This window comes from Tupaia chinensis, unplaced genomic scaffold, assembly GCF_000334495.1.
Source record: "Tupaia chinensis unplaced genomic scaffold, TupChi_1.0 Scaffold144276_1, whole genome shotgun sequence".
Lineage (NCBI taxonomy): Eukaryota > Metazoa > Chordata > Mammalia > Scandentia > Tupaiidae > Tupaia > Tupaia belangeri.
Genome location: NW_006204133.1, coordinates 1,275,907 through 1,292,410, shown reverse-complemented (window position 1 = coordinate 1,292,410; position 16,504 = coordinate 1,275,907). Strand labels below are relative to the sequence as shown.

At 53.3% G+C, this 16,504-nt stretch overlaps 1 protein-coding gene across 7 annotated transcripts in view; it reads left to right on the top strand.

Annotated features, from left to right (window-relative positions):
* FAM178B (family with sequence similarity 178 member B) overlaps positions 1-16,504 on the top strand; it is a 135,422-nt gene that overhangs the window by 86,320 nt on the left and 32,598 nt on the right. For all 7 annotated transcript variants that reach the window (XM_006166572.1, XM_006166574.1, XM_006166575.1 and 4 more), the window contains 3 exons: positions 2,358-2,451; positions 2,786-2,962; positions 3,132-3,229. In XM_006166572.1, coding sequence (XP_006166634.1) covers positions 2,358-2,451; positions 2,786-2,962; positions 3,132-3,229 — 369 coding nt within the window. The remainder of the gene's footprint in view (positions 1-2,357; positions 2,452-2,785; positions 2,963-3,131; positions 3,230-16,504) is intronic.

Below are 16,504 nucleotides of genomic sequence, written 5' to 3'. Positions count from 1 at the left end.
TTGGCGTATTGGCTATGCCCCTGCCTCCCATGTAGCGACTGCAGTTCGAGTCCCAGACCCAGTGGCTTAAACTCACACCGGGCACATGCATGTGCATGCCCAAGATCCTGAGAGGAGAAGGGATTGCGGCATGGCCATCCCCCCCAGGGGGTGATTTCTTGCTTTCTGTCTCTGTCTCACTCTGTCTTTCTGGCTAGCACACACACCCTATAGCAAAAACCTCTCTAAAAATAAATAAATAAATAAAATTTTAAAATAAAAGGAGGATCAAATTTTAAAACACAAACCTTTGGAAGACAAACCATTATCTAAGCCATAGTAGAGAATAACTTTATTTTTTTTAACTCTTGGTGAAAACAAATATAGAAACCTAGGTAGAGGTTTAGGGCACTGGGGCCAACTGCATGGTTCAAGTCCTGGACCCAGCAGCCTAAAAAAAAAAAAAAAAAAAAAAGCAGCCCTGGTCCGTAACCTCATTTCAGGCTCACCCAGATCTGTTTGGTCACTAGGGGGAATCTGGCCTCACTGGGCTAGTCAGTAGACAACACGCTCACTCCAGTGTGGCACCTCTGGAGGGGGTTTGCAAGGGTTGTTGATTTTTACCTTACTTGCTGGACTTTAAAACGGACCTCTGTGCAAGCCACCACGGGGCGCCCCTGTCAGTGCATGCGGAGAGTCACCATCATGAGAGAACGCTTTGGAAGAAGGCCTTTTGGAGAACTGGAGATGTGTAATTTCCTGATTTCTAAGTCGTCAGAGGTGAAATGAGGCCTCGCCTGAATGGCCGCCCATGGGAGATAGCCCCCCGGGACCCCCGCTTTGTCCCCACCTCCCGGTGTTCACAGCAAGTCAGCTGGCCAGTAGTGATGGCATGGTACTCCTTGGGTAAGGTTATGAAAGGCCGAGGCGCTGTCTCAGATCGCTGCTTTGGGGAAGCCAGCTGCCATGTCGTGGAACCCTCTGGAGAGGTCCACATGGCCGGGAACTGGGGGCTGTCTGCTGGCCAGTGACATGAGAGCCAGCCTGAAGGCAGGTCCTCCAGCCCAGTCAAGATGAGGTGGCTGCAGCCGCACCCAGCATCTCAAGGGCAACCTTCCAAGAGACTCCCAGCCAGAACCACCCAGCCAAGCTGCCCCTGGATTCCTGGCCCTTCAAAACTATATGAGATAATAAATGCCATTTTAAAATAGAATTTTTTTTTTGAGAGGTTTTTGCTATAGGGCACATGTGCTCACCAGAAAGACACACAGAGACAGAGAGACAGAAAGCAAGAAATCACCCTTCAGGGGGGATGGCCATGCCACCATTCCTTCTCCATTCTCCTCTTGGGATCTTGGGCAAGCACGCACACGCACCCGGCATGAATTTAAGCCGCTGGGTCTGGGACTCAAACCATGGTCAACTACATGGGAGTCCAGCGACATAGCCATTACGCCAACTGCTGGTCCCATAAAGTAGAATTATTTTATTTATTTATTTATTATTTTTAAATTTACCAGAGAGAAACAAAGAGAGTGAGAAAGCAAGCTGCCAGGTCCAGGACTCGAACTGTGGTGAACCATGTGGGAGTCCAGTGCCCTAACCATGACACCACCTGCCAACTCCAGTAAATTCTGTTTTAAGCCACCACAGGACCAGCCCGGTGGTCCAGTAGTTAGGGAGGTAGGATTTCACATGGCGAACTGGTTTGAATCCTGGCCCCGATGGCTTGAAAAACATGGAGTGTATGTGCTTGCCCCAAATCCCGACAGGATAAAAAAATGGAGGAGAGGAGATTGCGGCATGACCATGCCCCAAGGGGGGTGCTTTCTGCGTTCCTCTCCCCATCTCTCCATCTCTCTCTGATATATTCACACACTCGCTGGCAAATTTTAAACAGAAAAAAAGAAAAGCTTCCACATCCCTTCCCGCTGGCGCCCTTGGTTAAGTTCCGTGGATGACCAGCACACAGGCAGCAGCGCTGAATGGGCCGCCTGTGAGTCTGTTCCCGAGCCCCTGTGCCCACTCCTAATTTCTTTATCTTTCTTTCTCTCTTTCTTTTTTTTGGTGGTAGTTGTTCTTTATCTTTCTTTCTCTCTTTCTTTCTTTTGGTGGTAGTTAGGGGAGAGTTTAATTTCCTTTCTTTCTTGAGAAAGAGCCAGGCACCAAAACAGGGTCTTCGTGCCACGATCCACCCCCAGCCTCAGCCAGCCTCAGCCATCCCAGACCAGGGGCACAGTGTGTGCACCCTGAGTGCCCAGGGAGCCCCGGGACATGAACAAGACCTTCCCCTGTGGGCCCAGTTGTGTAACTGCTGTGCCGCCATCTATCTGGTCCCTGCTTGTCATCCTGATTGTTTTGTTGCTGTCCTACCACAGAGTGCTTAACAGTGAGGCCAGCCTGGGCTGGGACGGGCAGCGGGAGGCGCCCCAGCAAGTCGCCTTGGGCATTAGCCTGAACTACATCTACAAGGTGAGTCTGACGGCTGGCCTCCCCCGGCCTGGGGCTCCACCAGACATGCTCAGAGGTATGACTCAGTGGAGTCACCGAGCTCCATCCCGGGTGCAGAGCCTCTGTTGGGACTGTCGCTACACACGCTCCAGACCTGTGCCTGCTGCCCAAGGACCCCAGCAGAGCCTCAAGTCCAGGTCCCGCTGCTTATTTTCTCAGCTCCTCCCCAGTACGGCCAAGCGGCTCTCAGAGCCCCCTCCTGCCTGACCAGCAGTTCTCAGGGAGCCAGTGGGGCAGTGCCCGTTCCCCTGCCTGCCGCAGGCCAGGAGCCCCAGCCCTTCTCTCTGCTCTCCAGTTCCTGACGTTGTGCGCCTTCGCGCGGCCAGGGGCCTACACCGACGGGAACCTCTTGGGCCTGATCGAACTGCTGTGCCGCGCCGGCCTGGACGTGGGGCTCCGTCTGCTGCCCAAGACCGACCTCCAGCAGCTTCTGCTCCAGCTCCTGGAAAACATCCAAGAGTGGCCGGAGAAGGTACCACGCCCAAGCCTGTTGCTCACACAGCTTTGTCCCTGGGGACTGAGGGTGTCCTTGGAGTACCCTGGCTTTCGGGACCCTCCTTTCCAGGGCAGGCTGGGTGGGTAGCAAGGTGGGAGCCAAGGTGACCTCCTCCAGCAACCTACCCGGATGCCCCTTCCCGCAGCTCCCGAAGCTGTGCCGTGCCCTGAGCTGGGTGTCTGACCACCATCACAACCTGCTGGCCCTCGTGCAGTTCTTCCTGGACGTGACCACCCGGAGCAGGTGGGAGCTTCTCCCCTCCGCCTCCTCTCTCTCACGCTCCCCCACGGGGTCCTGCATGGATCTGGAACCCTTCCAGTCAGCCCCAGCAAACCTCCACAGGAGGAAGAACTAAAAATACAACTCCCTAATGAGTTCTTTACAAACAGGGGAAAAAAGGAAAACCTAATTTTCTTAACATGGTCTTATTAGCAAAACAATTGCCTTGCACAATTAGCTCCAGCCTGAAGTTCCCCCACCCTCTTTTCCTTGGGGCTCCCTCCCCGTCTTTGGCTAAGGGTTCCTTCTTGTCCTTCAGACCCCAGCTGAATTATGTTCCCTGAGCACCCTCACCCACCCCTCCCGCACTCTTGAGATCATCATTCCCTTTTACGTTGGGCACAGCCTGGATCCCTTCCAGAAACAATCTTGCTGTTGTTTCCTTGTTTTTGGCCACTCCTCTCACCACATCATCTCTGCCAGAGAAGGTACCTGGTGGGGGCACCTTGGGGCCCTTGTATCCCAAATCTAGACCAGTGTCTGGCGTGCTGTTGGCACTTTGCAGATCCTTTTCAGGTGAATGAATGAGGTGAAAGAGCAGTCCAGGAAGGGCTAAGACCCACTGGCTGCACTTGGCCAGGTCTGGGGTGCTCGCTGTCCCACCCAGAGCATGCCACTCCCCGTCTCCTCTCTCTTCCTCTGGGGCAGGGGGCGTTCATTTGCAGCTTCTCTCACCTGGAATGGCGACCACGCCCACCCTCACCTTCTGCAGGCATCTCTGCTGTTCCCTTCAACTCCCTCCAGAGGGCGGCTCCTGTGAGCAGGTCTGGGCTCCATTCCAGCCCAGGGCCCAGCCAGGGGAATCTGACTGAGCCTGTCAGGTGTTGTCTTCCTGGGCCAGCTCCAGGTCTGAGGTGGGGGCGCAGGGTCTCCCCTGAGAGTCCGACAGAGCGAGCAGCCTCACTGCGGTCTTGGAATTTGCTCTGCATTCGGCCCTACAGGTGGAAGGTCAGGCTTCTGGAAGCTCTGTGGGGGGCTTCCAGCCGCCGCCGTGGGCCCTTCTATGTGTCTCTGTGTCTCTGTGCAGCCCAGACTCCTGGGGTTTCTTTGCATTCAGTCTAAGGAGGCCGACCCCTGCTGCTGTTTGCCCGCTCATCCTCCAGACAGCTCGTCCACTCCGTTACCCAAGCCAGAGGTTTCTCCCACCCTTCATGCCGACATCCTGGCCTTTCTGGCCTCCTGAATCCCAAACCCTTATTTACAGCTGCCTTTCCATGTCCGCCCCGTGACAACTAGGACCTTGTCCAGTCACTGCTGCCCACTCCTGCTGTCAGGTCACCATCTCACCTGAATGGTGACAGAGGCTCTCTCTTTCTGCTCCCCCGAGGTCTGTCCACCCGGGGGTATCTGGGATATCATGTCTTCCTGGCCTAACTCCCAGGTCCCAAAGCCTTAGGCTGGCTTCCCGTTGTCCAGATCACTTTCCCCTTTGCTACAACACGCCCACACACATGTATATATTTGTGTATATAGGGACCAGCAGATGGTGAAATGGATATGTCGCTGGACTCCCAGTAGTCGACCGTGGTTCGCATCCCGGACCCGGTGGCTTAAAACTCACACCGGGTGCATGTGCGTGCGTGCCCAAGATCCCGAGAGGAGAATGGAGGAGAAGGGATTGCAGAGTGACCATCCCCTCTCAGGGGTGATTTCTCGCTTTCTGTCTCTATGTCTCTCTCTGTCTGTCTGGCGAGCGCACACGCCCTGTAGCAAAAAAACCTCTCCAAAAATAAATAAATAAATAAATAAATAGTCAGAGAGAATGTGAACTCAATCTCCAAAAATAAATAAATAAATAAATAGCCAGAGAGCTTCTGAACTCACCAGAGACAGAGAGAGGAAGCACGCCCCAGTGGTGCCTGGTCATGCCACAACCCCTTCTCCATTTCTCCTCCTGTCGGATTCTGAGCACATGCATGTCCATACCCCGCATGTTCCTCAGGCTGCCGGTCACAACTTGAACCTGGTCGGCCATGCGAGGCCCAGCTCCCTTAACCACTAAGCCACAGGGTCAGCACCTGTGCTGATGTTTACAGAATAAAGTCTTCGAAGTGAAATTCCAGTGCTAAAGAGTGTACATGTAAAATTTGGCCTCCAATAAAGAGCCGGACTAATTAATGATACCGCCCAATGAATATGAAAATACCTGTTTCTCTGTCTTCTCATTAGCACTGCGTATACTCGGTTTTAAGTTTTAGCCAGTCTGGTGGCAGAAAATGTCATTCTGTCGTGCCGACTTCCATTTTTCTGACTGCCAGTGACACTGAGCACCTGTTACACGTCTGTGGACCTTCTGTGTTTCTCTTGCTACAACTTGCCTTTTGCTATTCCTCCGCACTTTTCTGTCAGGTAATTTATCTTCTAATTAATTATGTTGATGTACAAGTTGCTCATTATATGTACAAGCACTGTATTTGTAAAAATAATTATTTAATTTTTTTTATTTATTATAATTTGACCAGAGAGGGACAGAGAGGAAGAGAGAGCAAGAGAGAGAGAGAAAGTGAGAAAGCAAGCCTCCGGATCTGGGACTCGAACCATGGTCAGTCATGTGGGAATCCAGCACCTTTAACCACCATGCCACCTGCCAGCCCCCAAACACTGTACATTCTCCTAAGCTTGTAAAAAATATATATATATCGTTTAATGTCTATGTATGGTATCTTTCAGTGAAGTGGATTTTTTCAGTAATTTTTAAATTTTAGAATAGAGTAAGAGTCTCAGGAAAGTTGTATGAGTATTACAGATTTTACAGGGTAGCTGTGTGGGGTTGAGTGGGATTTCTGTATAACTGAATCTTTCTATCTTGAATGAGAAGACTTTCCCCACTCTAAGACCATAAAATGCGTGTGTTGGGTTTTCTCTCGGTACTTGTTTAACTGTGTCTCTCAGCTCTTAATCCTACATGGAATCTCTTTTTCTTTTTTGGAGAGATGTTCTTGTTTTTGTTTTTGTTTTTGTTTTGTTTTGCTATAGAGCTTGTGAGCTCACCAGAAAGACAAAGAGAAAGTGAGAAAATCACCCCCCCCCAGGGGAGATGGCCACACCACAATCCCTTCTCCTCCTTTCTCCTCTTGGAATCTTGGACACGCACACACATTCGCCCGGTGTTAATTTAAGCCACTGGGTCTGGGACTCGAACCACGGTCAACTACATGGGAGTCCAGCGACATAGCTACTACGCTAACTGCTGGTCCCTGGAACCTCTTTTTCTTAGGTGTATGACGGGGATCTAACTTGATTTTTTCCACTCCCCAAGAGCCAGCGGATCCAACACCAGTTTTTTTGTCATAATCTTTCTCACGACAGATTTGAAGTTACCTTTGTCGTAGCCTACGTCTGTGGTTTCATTCCTTCATCTGCTAGCCATGTTAAACTGTGGTTGCAGAAACCAGTGTCTTTTGCAGGGTCTCTTTCTGGCTCTATGGCCCGTGGTAAGTGTCCCTGAAAGGCCAAGGAGCGAGAAGCAGGGAGCGGCCTTTACCTGGCCTTCAGACAGACGCTCCGCAGGGTGACTGCCTCATGCCCAGAGCTTTGCTAGCCAAGAGAATTGCTTATTGGAATGGGTGCGATTTGTTTAGACATTTTATTTCTTTTTCTAAATAGACAACGTGTTCAATTAGTACAGAAGTCAGAAGGTACCACGGAGTAGACTCTGAAAGCACGCCCCCACCCCGCACCTGAGCCCCCAGCCGTGGCCAGTCCGTTTGTGCTTTATGTGCGTGTCTGTGCACACCCTCCCTGCGCCATCTTTTCACTTCAGGGTACGTTTTGGCAGTCGTTCTAAACTGGGTCGTAAAGAGCTTCTAATTCTTTTTTACAGCCATGTAAGTATTCAGTGCGGGTCTTTAGTTAGCGCTGCCCCCGCCCATGCTCCCCACAGGGGTGAGGTTGGAGGAGCTGCTGCCTGCCTTGTTCTGCCCGTGCTGGAGACTGCCCCACTGGGCTCCGCGCCCAGACTGACCCCAGGAAGGTGGGCGGACTGTTGTATGAGGGGCCGTCACACACAGTCTGCTTGACTGGTCAGGCACAAAGCGAGAACCCCTACGGACATGTGTGCGCCTCAACCCCAGACCCAACCGTCAACCTTGTGATCGGGACTTCATGGGAAGAGTTGCGCTTAACCATGAAACGCATGGCCCAGTCACAGAGTGCGTGCCGGACTCTGCTACTCACCATGCAGAGGCCACATGTTGTCCTGGGTTTGAGTCCCAGCCCACCCGTACAGCCAGGCAAGGTGGTGCTCCCCTGTAGCCCTAGCAACTTGGGAAACTGAGGCAGGAGCATTGCAATACCACAAGACCCTGGAGGGGGTGAGGGAGGAAGACGGAAGTAAATACTAAAGCAAACCACCTGAAGTGGGACCGATGGGGAGGTTCTTGGTGGGAAGCCTGCCTTGGTATGGCTGCCCCTGGGGAGCTTGCAGAAGAGAGCATGGCCCACCCCACCCCTGCTCTGCTCCCCGGCTCCTGTTTGGAGTCCCTAGCATGTATTTGAGCACACTCCTGTGGCCACTCACAGGAGCCCTGCAGGAGGAAGAGGAGGGCAGGGGGCTGCTGGTGCTCCACTGAAAGCCTGTGTCCCCAGATCTGGGGACCTGCCTGCTTCACTGTCTACGCGGTTCATTCAACATCGTGTGCATGAGGGGAAGAGACTAGCTTCCGCAGGTGGCCTAGTCAGACGGAGGCTTCCTTCTGAAGCTGGCCCTAGTGCTGGTGGCAGTCTTTGCCTCGCGGGTTGGCAGAGATCCGGAAGGATGACACTGCCCAGGCCTGGCAGGATGTTAGGACCCGGGCACACACCCCTCCACTCACATGTGCATGTCCACACAATCCCTCTGGAGGCCAGTTTGGCAAAATCAAGCACATTATTTTACAAGGTGCAAACCCTTTGACAAACAGTTTAACCTTGGGGGAACTAGAGAGTGAGCAAAGACTTATTGACAAGGGGATTTAGCATAGTAGTGGTTCATGATGAAAAATGAGTAACAGCCCCACCATAAATGAAGTTCTGCCCATATTACGAGGTCTTTTATAGTACTTTAAAAATGATATTGCAGCACAACCAGCAGTTAGCGTAATGGCTATGTCGCTGGACTCCCATGTAGTTGAATGCAGTTCAAGTCCCAGACCCGGTGGCTTAAACTCACGCTGGGCATGTGTGCGTGCGTGCCCAAGATCCCGAGAGGAGAATGGAGGAGAAGGGATTGCAGCGTGGCCAGTAGGTGGCATGGTGGTCGAGGTGCTAGACTCCTACATGGCTGACCATAGGTCAAGTCTTGAGCCTGGTGACTTTCTTTCTCCCTTTCCCTCTGTCTCTCTCTCTCTCTCTCTGCCTATCTCTGGTGACCATATGTGCAATATAGCAAATTTAAAAATAATAAAAAGCCGGGCGCGTGTGCGTGCGTGCCCAAGATCCCAAGAGGAGAATGGCGGAAAAGGGATTGTGGCGTGGCCATCTCCCCTGGGGGGTGATTTCTGTCTTTCTGTCTCTCTCTGTCTTTTCTGCGAGTACACACGCCCTATAGCAAAAACTTCTCCAAAATAATAATAATAAATTTAATTAAAGTTCTGCTGTAGGAAACTACAAAATATATCAAAATATACCCATATCCATGTCAATAGATACTCCCCACAGTGGTGATTCCATTTTAAGCCTCTCTCATTCCCCCACTGCCACTCCTTTCCCACATCATTGTGAAAAGCAAAATCCTAGGTTCTTATCATTTTATTTCAGTATGTATCTCTAAAAGATAAGGCCCTGGTAAGTTTTCGTTAACATAACACAGGGTTACCACACCTAAAACTTTTAACAATGAACCATCACTAGCAATTGAGTCACTTCCCTGTTTCAGAATCTTCCAAGACTTAGTATCATTTTAGAAACAAGGCTGGTGTTTTGAAGGGCTGGCAGGTGGTATTGTGGTTAAGGCACTGGACTCCCAGTTGGCTGCCTGTGGTTCGAATCCTGGACCTGGTGGCTTGCTTTCTCGCTTTCCCTCTCTCTCTCTGGTCAAATTAAAATAATGATAATAATAAAATTAAATAAATCTTTAAAAAAGGAATAAAGAAGTCTAGTCTTTTTAAGGTGTCTGGATCCCACATGTCTCACTGCATGTTTGAGTCCAGTCTTGAAAATCACACTGGGCCTGTGCATGCATGCCCGAAGTCCTGAGAGGAGAATAGAGGAGAAGGGACTGTCCTGTGGCCATTCCCCCGAGGTGATTTCTCACTTAAGATACATCTCTGTCTCTCCTGCAAGCGCAATCACCCTATAACCAACGACAAAAAAAAGAGGAACTGGCTGATAGAGTAGACGTGGGCAGTGCGGGGAAGCAACCTTCACCATTAGCAGGTCTTTCTGTACTGGGGTAGGAGCGGCGACACAGCAGGTGGGTCATGGCTTTCCTCAGAGTCTGCGTGGTCTCTGCATGTTGCTGCCCATCCTGCCCACCTGGGACCACCCCACCGCCCCTGTGTACAGCCTGGCCGGTGCCTAGACCCTTCACTCTATTGTCACCTCCCTTCCTGCTGTGCTTTAGATCCTCCCGCCCTGAGGCTACAGGGCCACATGGAGTGGAGCCACCACTTGTGTCCTTGGCCTCTGTCCCCTCCAGGCTGCCCAGGAGCCACTCCCTGCTGCTGAACACCTACGCCCAGACTTTTCCGTTAAGCACCAGATCTGCTCTCCCAGGAAGCAGGGCCGTCTCCGCCACCCCCATGCAAACCGCCCCATGCAGCCACAGGTCTCACCTCCGTCCTCTCACCAGACCCGCCGTTTTGGATCCCAGCCCTCGGAGTCTTCCCGTGCCTCTCCTCCTGCAGTCGTCCCTTGCTCCTGGGCTGCTTGCTTGTCGCTCTCTGCTGGCTCTTTCTCCAGCAGATAAAGGTGCACATGTGCCTCCCGCCTTAAACGGCACTTGTCTCCTCTGTCTCCCTGTAGCTCCTGGGGCAGCTCCAGACTTCTTCTCCCAGGTCTTGCCCTCTGCTTGTCTGAATTCCGCCCACCTCTGGATACATGTGGGATTTTTTTTTTTTGGAATTATTTATTTACTTTTATTTAATCATTCATTCATTCATTTTCATTTGACCAGAGAAAGACACAGAGAGAGAAGGAAAGTGAGAACACAAGCCACCAGGTCTGGGACTCGAACCGTGGTCGGCCATGTAGGAGTGCCCAGCGCTTTAACCACCACGCCACCTGCTCGCCCTACATGTGGGATTCTTCAGCATCAGAGCATCTTAGGGAGTTACCCGAGAAAGCACACCTCCACCCTGTGGCACTGGTAAAGCCGAATCTGGGTGGAGTTTCCAGAGAGGCCTGGCATTTGGGGGTGAGAGGCAAGACGAAGGTCATGTCAAGGAGCCGGGGTGGGAGTTGGGAGCAAGGAAGAGAACAGAGAGAAAGCAGCTCAAGATCAGGCCTGAGCGAGAGGAGGGGACAGCAGCTGGAGGGGTGAGTGTCTGGGGCTGGGAGTCCAGGACACACCCTTTATCTGGCACTGAGTATCTCCTTTATGGCTGTCACTGACTCCCACCCTGCCTCCTTTTTTTTTTTTTTTTTTTTTTTTTGGAGAGGTTTTTGCTATAGGGAGCGTGCACTTGCCAGACAGAGAGAGACAGAGAGAAATCACCCCCTAGGGGGATGGCCACACCGCAATCCCTTCTTCTCCATTCTCCTTTCAGGATCTTGGGCACGCACGCACACCCACCTGGTGTGAGTTTAAGCCACCTGGTCCAGGACTCGAACCACGGTCGACTACATGGGAGTCCAGCGACATAGCCATTATGTTAACTGCTGGTCCCCTGATTGGCCTTTCCTAATGCTCTGTGAACCATCTTAGCACTCTTTTTCCTTGTTTTTGTGTTTTTAATTTGCTATAGGCCACATTCTCTTGCTGGGGGGGAGAGAGGGGCAGAAAGAAAGTGAAAGTGAGAAAGCACCCCAAAGAGAGACAGCCATGCCACAGTCCCTTCAACTCCTTTCTCCTGTTAGGATTCTGGCCGTGCACACACATGTGCCTGGTGTGTGTTTCAAGCCATGGGATCCAGGACTCGAACTATGTAGTTGCCCGTGTGGGATCCAGCCACCCCCACCATCATGCCACCAGCTGCCCCGACCCCATCTTAGCGCTTTCTTCCCTCGGCTTCATAACACCGTCCTGTCCTAACTTCCCACCCTTGCACTTTGGCCCCTCCTCAGTTGCTGTCGTTGTTGGTCACCCCTCCTCTACCTTCCCTCCGCCTTAGAATGCTTCAGGGTTCTGCCTGTCCTTCCGTCTTGTGGCTTGGTGCAGGCCTATCCAGCTGTCTAGGCTGGGTGTTCCAGCCTTACGGCCCCACTTCAGAACCGAGGTCCTCACCCCCAGAGGCTGGAAGAGTTGTGCTGCTAGCCCACTCCAGGAATGTCCTCTGCTGAGACAGTCACCTCACCTGGATTTGGGCCCCTTGGAGCAGCCCAGAGCTGGGGTACAAAGGCCCATCCCATTGCCTCAGCACAGGGTGTCCGAAGGATCTGGCCAGCTCCAGAGCTCCTGGTGGGGACTGCTGAGGTCCTGGCTATGGATGCGTGGCACCAGGCACTCTCTCCCTACCCCTGCCCCCCTGCTTCCTGGGCCCCATGGCAGGAGCTAGCCCGAAGGCACCCTTGGCCCGCCTCTGCCGCGAAGCTCCTGCCTGCAGCCTTCCACCTCGGGGCCCAACTTCCAGGGAGCCAGCCTGAGATGCCATCCCAGCCACGCCATCAGCTTCTACCCCACACACATATCAGGGGCTCCCAAATCAACACCTTTGCCCAGACTTCCCTGCTAAGCACCAGATCCATGTGGACAGGCATTTCAGACTGAGCTCGTGGGAGATGGCGGTCACCACCTTCCCAGGAGGGCGGCCTCCCTGTCCTTCACTTCTCCACAAATGGCACTGGCAGCCCCCGGCTGCCAAAGCCTGAGTCCTATGGACACTGCCTGTTCCCTGGTGCTCCCCAGTCTCCTGTGACATCCCTCCCTCCCTCGTCACCCTCACAGTCGGGCTCTTATTCCAGCCACCCTGGATTTCTGCTGGAGAAGCTGGCTATCTCCTTCCAGGTGCTCTATCTGATCCGTGCTGCCCAGCAGGGTGACCTTTTGAAAGCACATCTGTCATGTCACTCCTTCACTTAAAATCTCTCGGGCTTTTTAATTCATTTTTTAGGTTTTTGCTAACAGGGTACATGCACTCACCAGAGAGAGACAGAGGAAGGGAAAGTGGGGATGGCCATGCTGCAGTCCCATCTCCATTCTCCTCTTGGGATTTTGGGCGCACAAACACATGTGCCCAGCATGATTTTCAAGCCACCAGGTCCAGACCCGAACCGCAGTCAGCCATGTGGCCATCCAGCACCTTAACCACACCACCTGCTGGCCCCTCCTTCTGACCTTTTCTCTTCAGGATGAAATTCGAGCAGCCCAGCTCTCTGTTGGAGGGCCCCTGGCCCCACCTTCCTCCCTGTCCCCTGCAGGCCACCATGCTCCTGACAGCCACTGAAACACGAAATGAGCTTTCGCCTCCGAACTCTTCCACTTCTGTTTCCCCTTCCCCTTCCTCTTTGCCAGGTTAACTAGGTTTGGGTAGAGCAACCTCTCGCCGCCCAGGCCCCGCTCACTGGCTTCCTGTGCTGAGCCCTTGGCCCTGAGCATCTCAGAGTGGTTTTGCTCCTTGGGTCCTCGCAGCCTGCCCCGAGGAGGGGCCCTGTGAGCGTGCTTGGGCAGCGACTGCTTCCAGAGGGCAGATCCAAAACAGCCTAGAGAAAGCTGTGGAAGGTGTGTGTGCGTGTGCGTGTGTTGGTAGCAGGAAAGATGGATCAGCAGATGGCACAGTGGTACGTCGCTGGACTCCCACGTGGTCAACCACAGTTCGAGTTTGGACCTAGTAGCTTGAAACTCTGGCCGGACATGTGTGCATGCGTGCTCAAGATCCCGGGAGGAGAATGGAGGGGAAGGGATTATCCCTCATATACTCTCTCTCTCTCTCTCTCTCTCTCTCTCCAATAAGCTCATATGCCCTAAGGCAAAAACTTCTACAAAAAAATAAATAAAAAGAAAGACAGCTCAGGTGGGCTGGGGGAGATTCTTCACTAAAACCCTGGGTGTAATGAACCCATTAAGGAGCAGAGGGGGTTGTCTGAAGACTGCGCCTGGAGCTCGCTCAGTTCTGAGAGACGTGGGAGATAGACAGGTACAAAGCAAGGCCGAGAGCGTAGCACAGGCCAGCGATAGCGCTGATGGAGACCGCCCTGGGTCATAGAGGGGCTTCCGTGCAGTTGTTTTTGAAACAAGAGTGCTGTCTGGGGCTGGCAGTGACATGGGGACGCTGGCGAAGGGAACAGCAATGTGTAATTTCTATTTTCCTTCTGTCTTCTTTGAGAATCATTTTTCATCTGGAATCAAATGTTTGGAGGGCGTGGAAGCCTGAGATAGTGGAGGAGACCACCATAGCACCTCACTGTGTGGGGTGAGGCTCAGGCCCCTTTGGAGAAGGCTGTCCCACCTTGTGCAGAGGAGCTGCCCTGACTCCGCAGGGACCCCTGGAGGTGGGAGGCCTCTGGGAGATGCGGGTGACGGTGCTTCACATGCCCATCAGCGTAATTTCCCAGAGGATGGTTTGTGAGCACACACTAAAAACGAAAGCCCTGGGACCAGCAGTTGGTGTGATGGCTATGTCGCTGGACTCCCATGTAGTCGACTGTGGTTCGAGTCCTGGGTCCGGTGGCTTAAACTCACGCTGAGCGCGTGTGCCTACGTGCCCAAGATCCCGAGAGGAGAATGGAGGAGAAGGGATTGCGGCGTGACCATCCCCCCTGGGGGGTGATTTCTCACTTTCTGTCTGTCTGTCTCTGTCTCTCTGCCAAGTGCTTGCGCCCTATAGCAAAAACCTCTAAGGGAAAAAAAAGGAGAAAGAAGGCTCTGGTTTCTGGGAGTCCGAAGAGTAGATCATACCAGACCAGCCTCATTTCTGTGACAGGGCAGCCAGAGCTGCACACTGGAGAGCACAGGAGAGCACGCGCGTCTGGGTGTTCTTCGAGCATCTTATGGAGGCGTGGGTCGTTTCCTAGGGACAACATGAAGACGTGTAGGCTGAATGATGGTAGCCCATCAGGCGCGTCATCAAAGGGGCTGCTGGCATCAGAGCCCACCTGGAGGGCAGGCTCTGGGGCCACCCGGAGTTCCATCTTCACTAGCAGGCCAGCCAGGGCAGAACTCGTGTCTTAGAGGAGGCCATTAATGGAACAATGGTCAGATTCACAGATGACACGAACGTAGCTGACAGCAGATTGCAGATCCCAGAAGATCTCAACAGACCGTAATGATGGGCCGAGTTGAAAAGAGAGGCCCAGCTGCACAATTAAGAACAGGATCTGGGAAATGGGATTTGACAGCAAGACGTGTGAAGAAAGACTTTGGGCTCAATCTGTTAACAGCACTGCGTCTCAGGGCTGCCAAGAAAATGAGCATCGGCCTCTGTGCCCAGCAGCTCGCTCGAAGGGGAACATTGACAGTCCCCAGAGCCTCAGAGGGCCCAACCCAAAGTGGCAAAAAGATTCCAGAAGATGGAAAAGTGAGAGAAGGGGTCGCCATGGGAATAGAGCAACTTCCTTCAAGTATGTGGAGGGGCTCCCCTGCCGGAAGGCTCCCTCCTGCGGCCCCTGAGTACAGCGGCCAGAGGCTTTGGTGGCCGTCCCAGGAGGGCCGATTTGGGCAAAATGAGGGAAGCGCTTCCTTTGTTTAGCCCAGCAAAGGGACCCGGCTGTCCTGGCAGAAGCTGCACTTCCTTTGCTGAAATGAACACTTGTTGGGGTGCGGCAGAGGGAATTAAATGGATGAATACGCAGACCTGACATTAGGTGATCTTTACGTGTGTTGTAGGCAGGACCTGCAGATGACATAATGGTTACGTTGCTGGACTCCCATGTAGTGACGATGGTTCGAGTCCTGGACCGGACGGCTTGTAAAACTCATGCCGGGTGCATGTGCATGTTTGGCCAAGATCCCGAGAATAGGAATGGAGGAGAAGGGATTGTGGCATGGCCATCCACCACCCCCCACCCCCCGAAGGTGACTTCTCACTTTCTGTGTCTCTGTCTCTCTGTTAGGGATTGTGGCATGGCCATCCACCACCCCCCACCCCCCGAAGGTGACTTCTCACTTTCTGTGTCTCTGTCTCTCTGTTAAGCGTAGGTGCCCTATAGCAAAAATCTGGCTAAAATGTAAATAAGTAGTGTTGTAGGCCTGAGAGTCTGTGATTTTACACCAAGTAAGAGAGAGAGGAGGGTGGAAGTCGGGCTGTGACTGTCCGTGCAGACCTTGTATTACAACACGTCCCAGGTGGGTGCTCGCAGCGCTTTGCTAAGGAGACCGTTCACTACCAGTTGAACTCGGAACGGGGCCGTCACCTGCTCCCTAGAAGCCCCTTTGGGCCCCAGGCTTTCCCCTCTACAGAGGAAACCTCTTGGCTGATTTCCATCATGCAGATTGGCTTTGCATGCTTTTGAACACTTAGGTAGATGGAGCCACGGGGTGTTCTCTGTGCCCGCGTCCACCTGTGAGGGTCCTCCGTGTTGAGTGGGTGGCTGTAGTCAGCCCCTCCACGTTGCTCCACTGGCTGGGTCTGTGCCTGGCTGTGTCCCCGTCTCCTGTCCACCCTCTGCATGCCTCAACATGTGAGTGCATGTACATGTATGTGGTTGGCCACATGTTCTGGGGGTTCCCCTGCAGACTCGGGAGGGAAGGGGGTAGATCAGAGAAGAGGTTCTAATAGCGTCTAAGCCCAGACTCTGGTTCTGTCGCCTGGGTAGTGTGAGAGAAGGGTCCGTGTGCAGGGCTGCAAAACGGGAGTGACAGCCGGGATGGAGAGCGGTGGCCTCAGGCAGCCCCATCGATGCAGGCCAGCCGCCGCCGGAGGCAGGGTGTCAGGCAGCACTTCCACCGCGGAACAGGCCGCTGAGGCTGCTTCCTGAGCTGCCCTAGAGACTGGAAAAGGCGGCTCACGCCTTTGGCCAGATGCCTGCCGGCCTTCTAAGGCGCTGCAGCCTTGCCAGGGCCGGTTTCCCTTCCAGGGAGCGAGGACAACGTCTTCGCCCTGACATCCCCACGGACCCCCCCTTGTTGGGTCCTTTGCCACCTGGTGCTGCCACAGGCTGGGAGGCCGCAGAGCGCCCGCATTCCGCGCCCCCGCTCTGTAGGTTTGGAAAGGTCATTTCCAGATT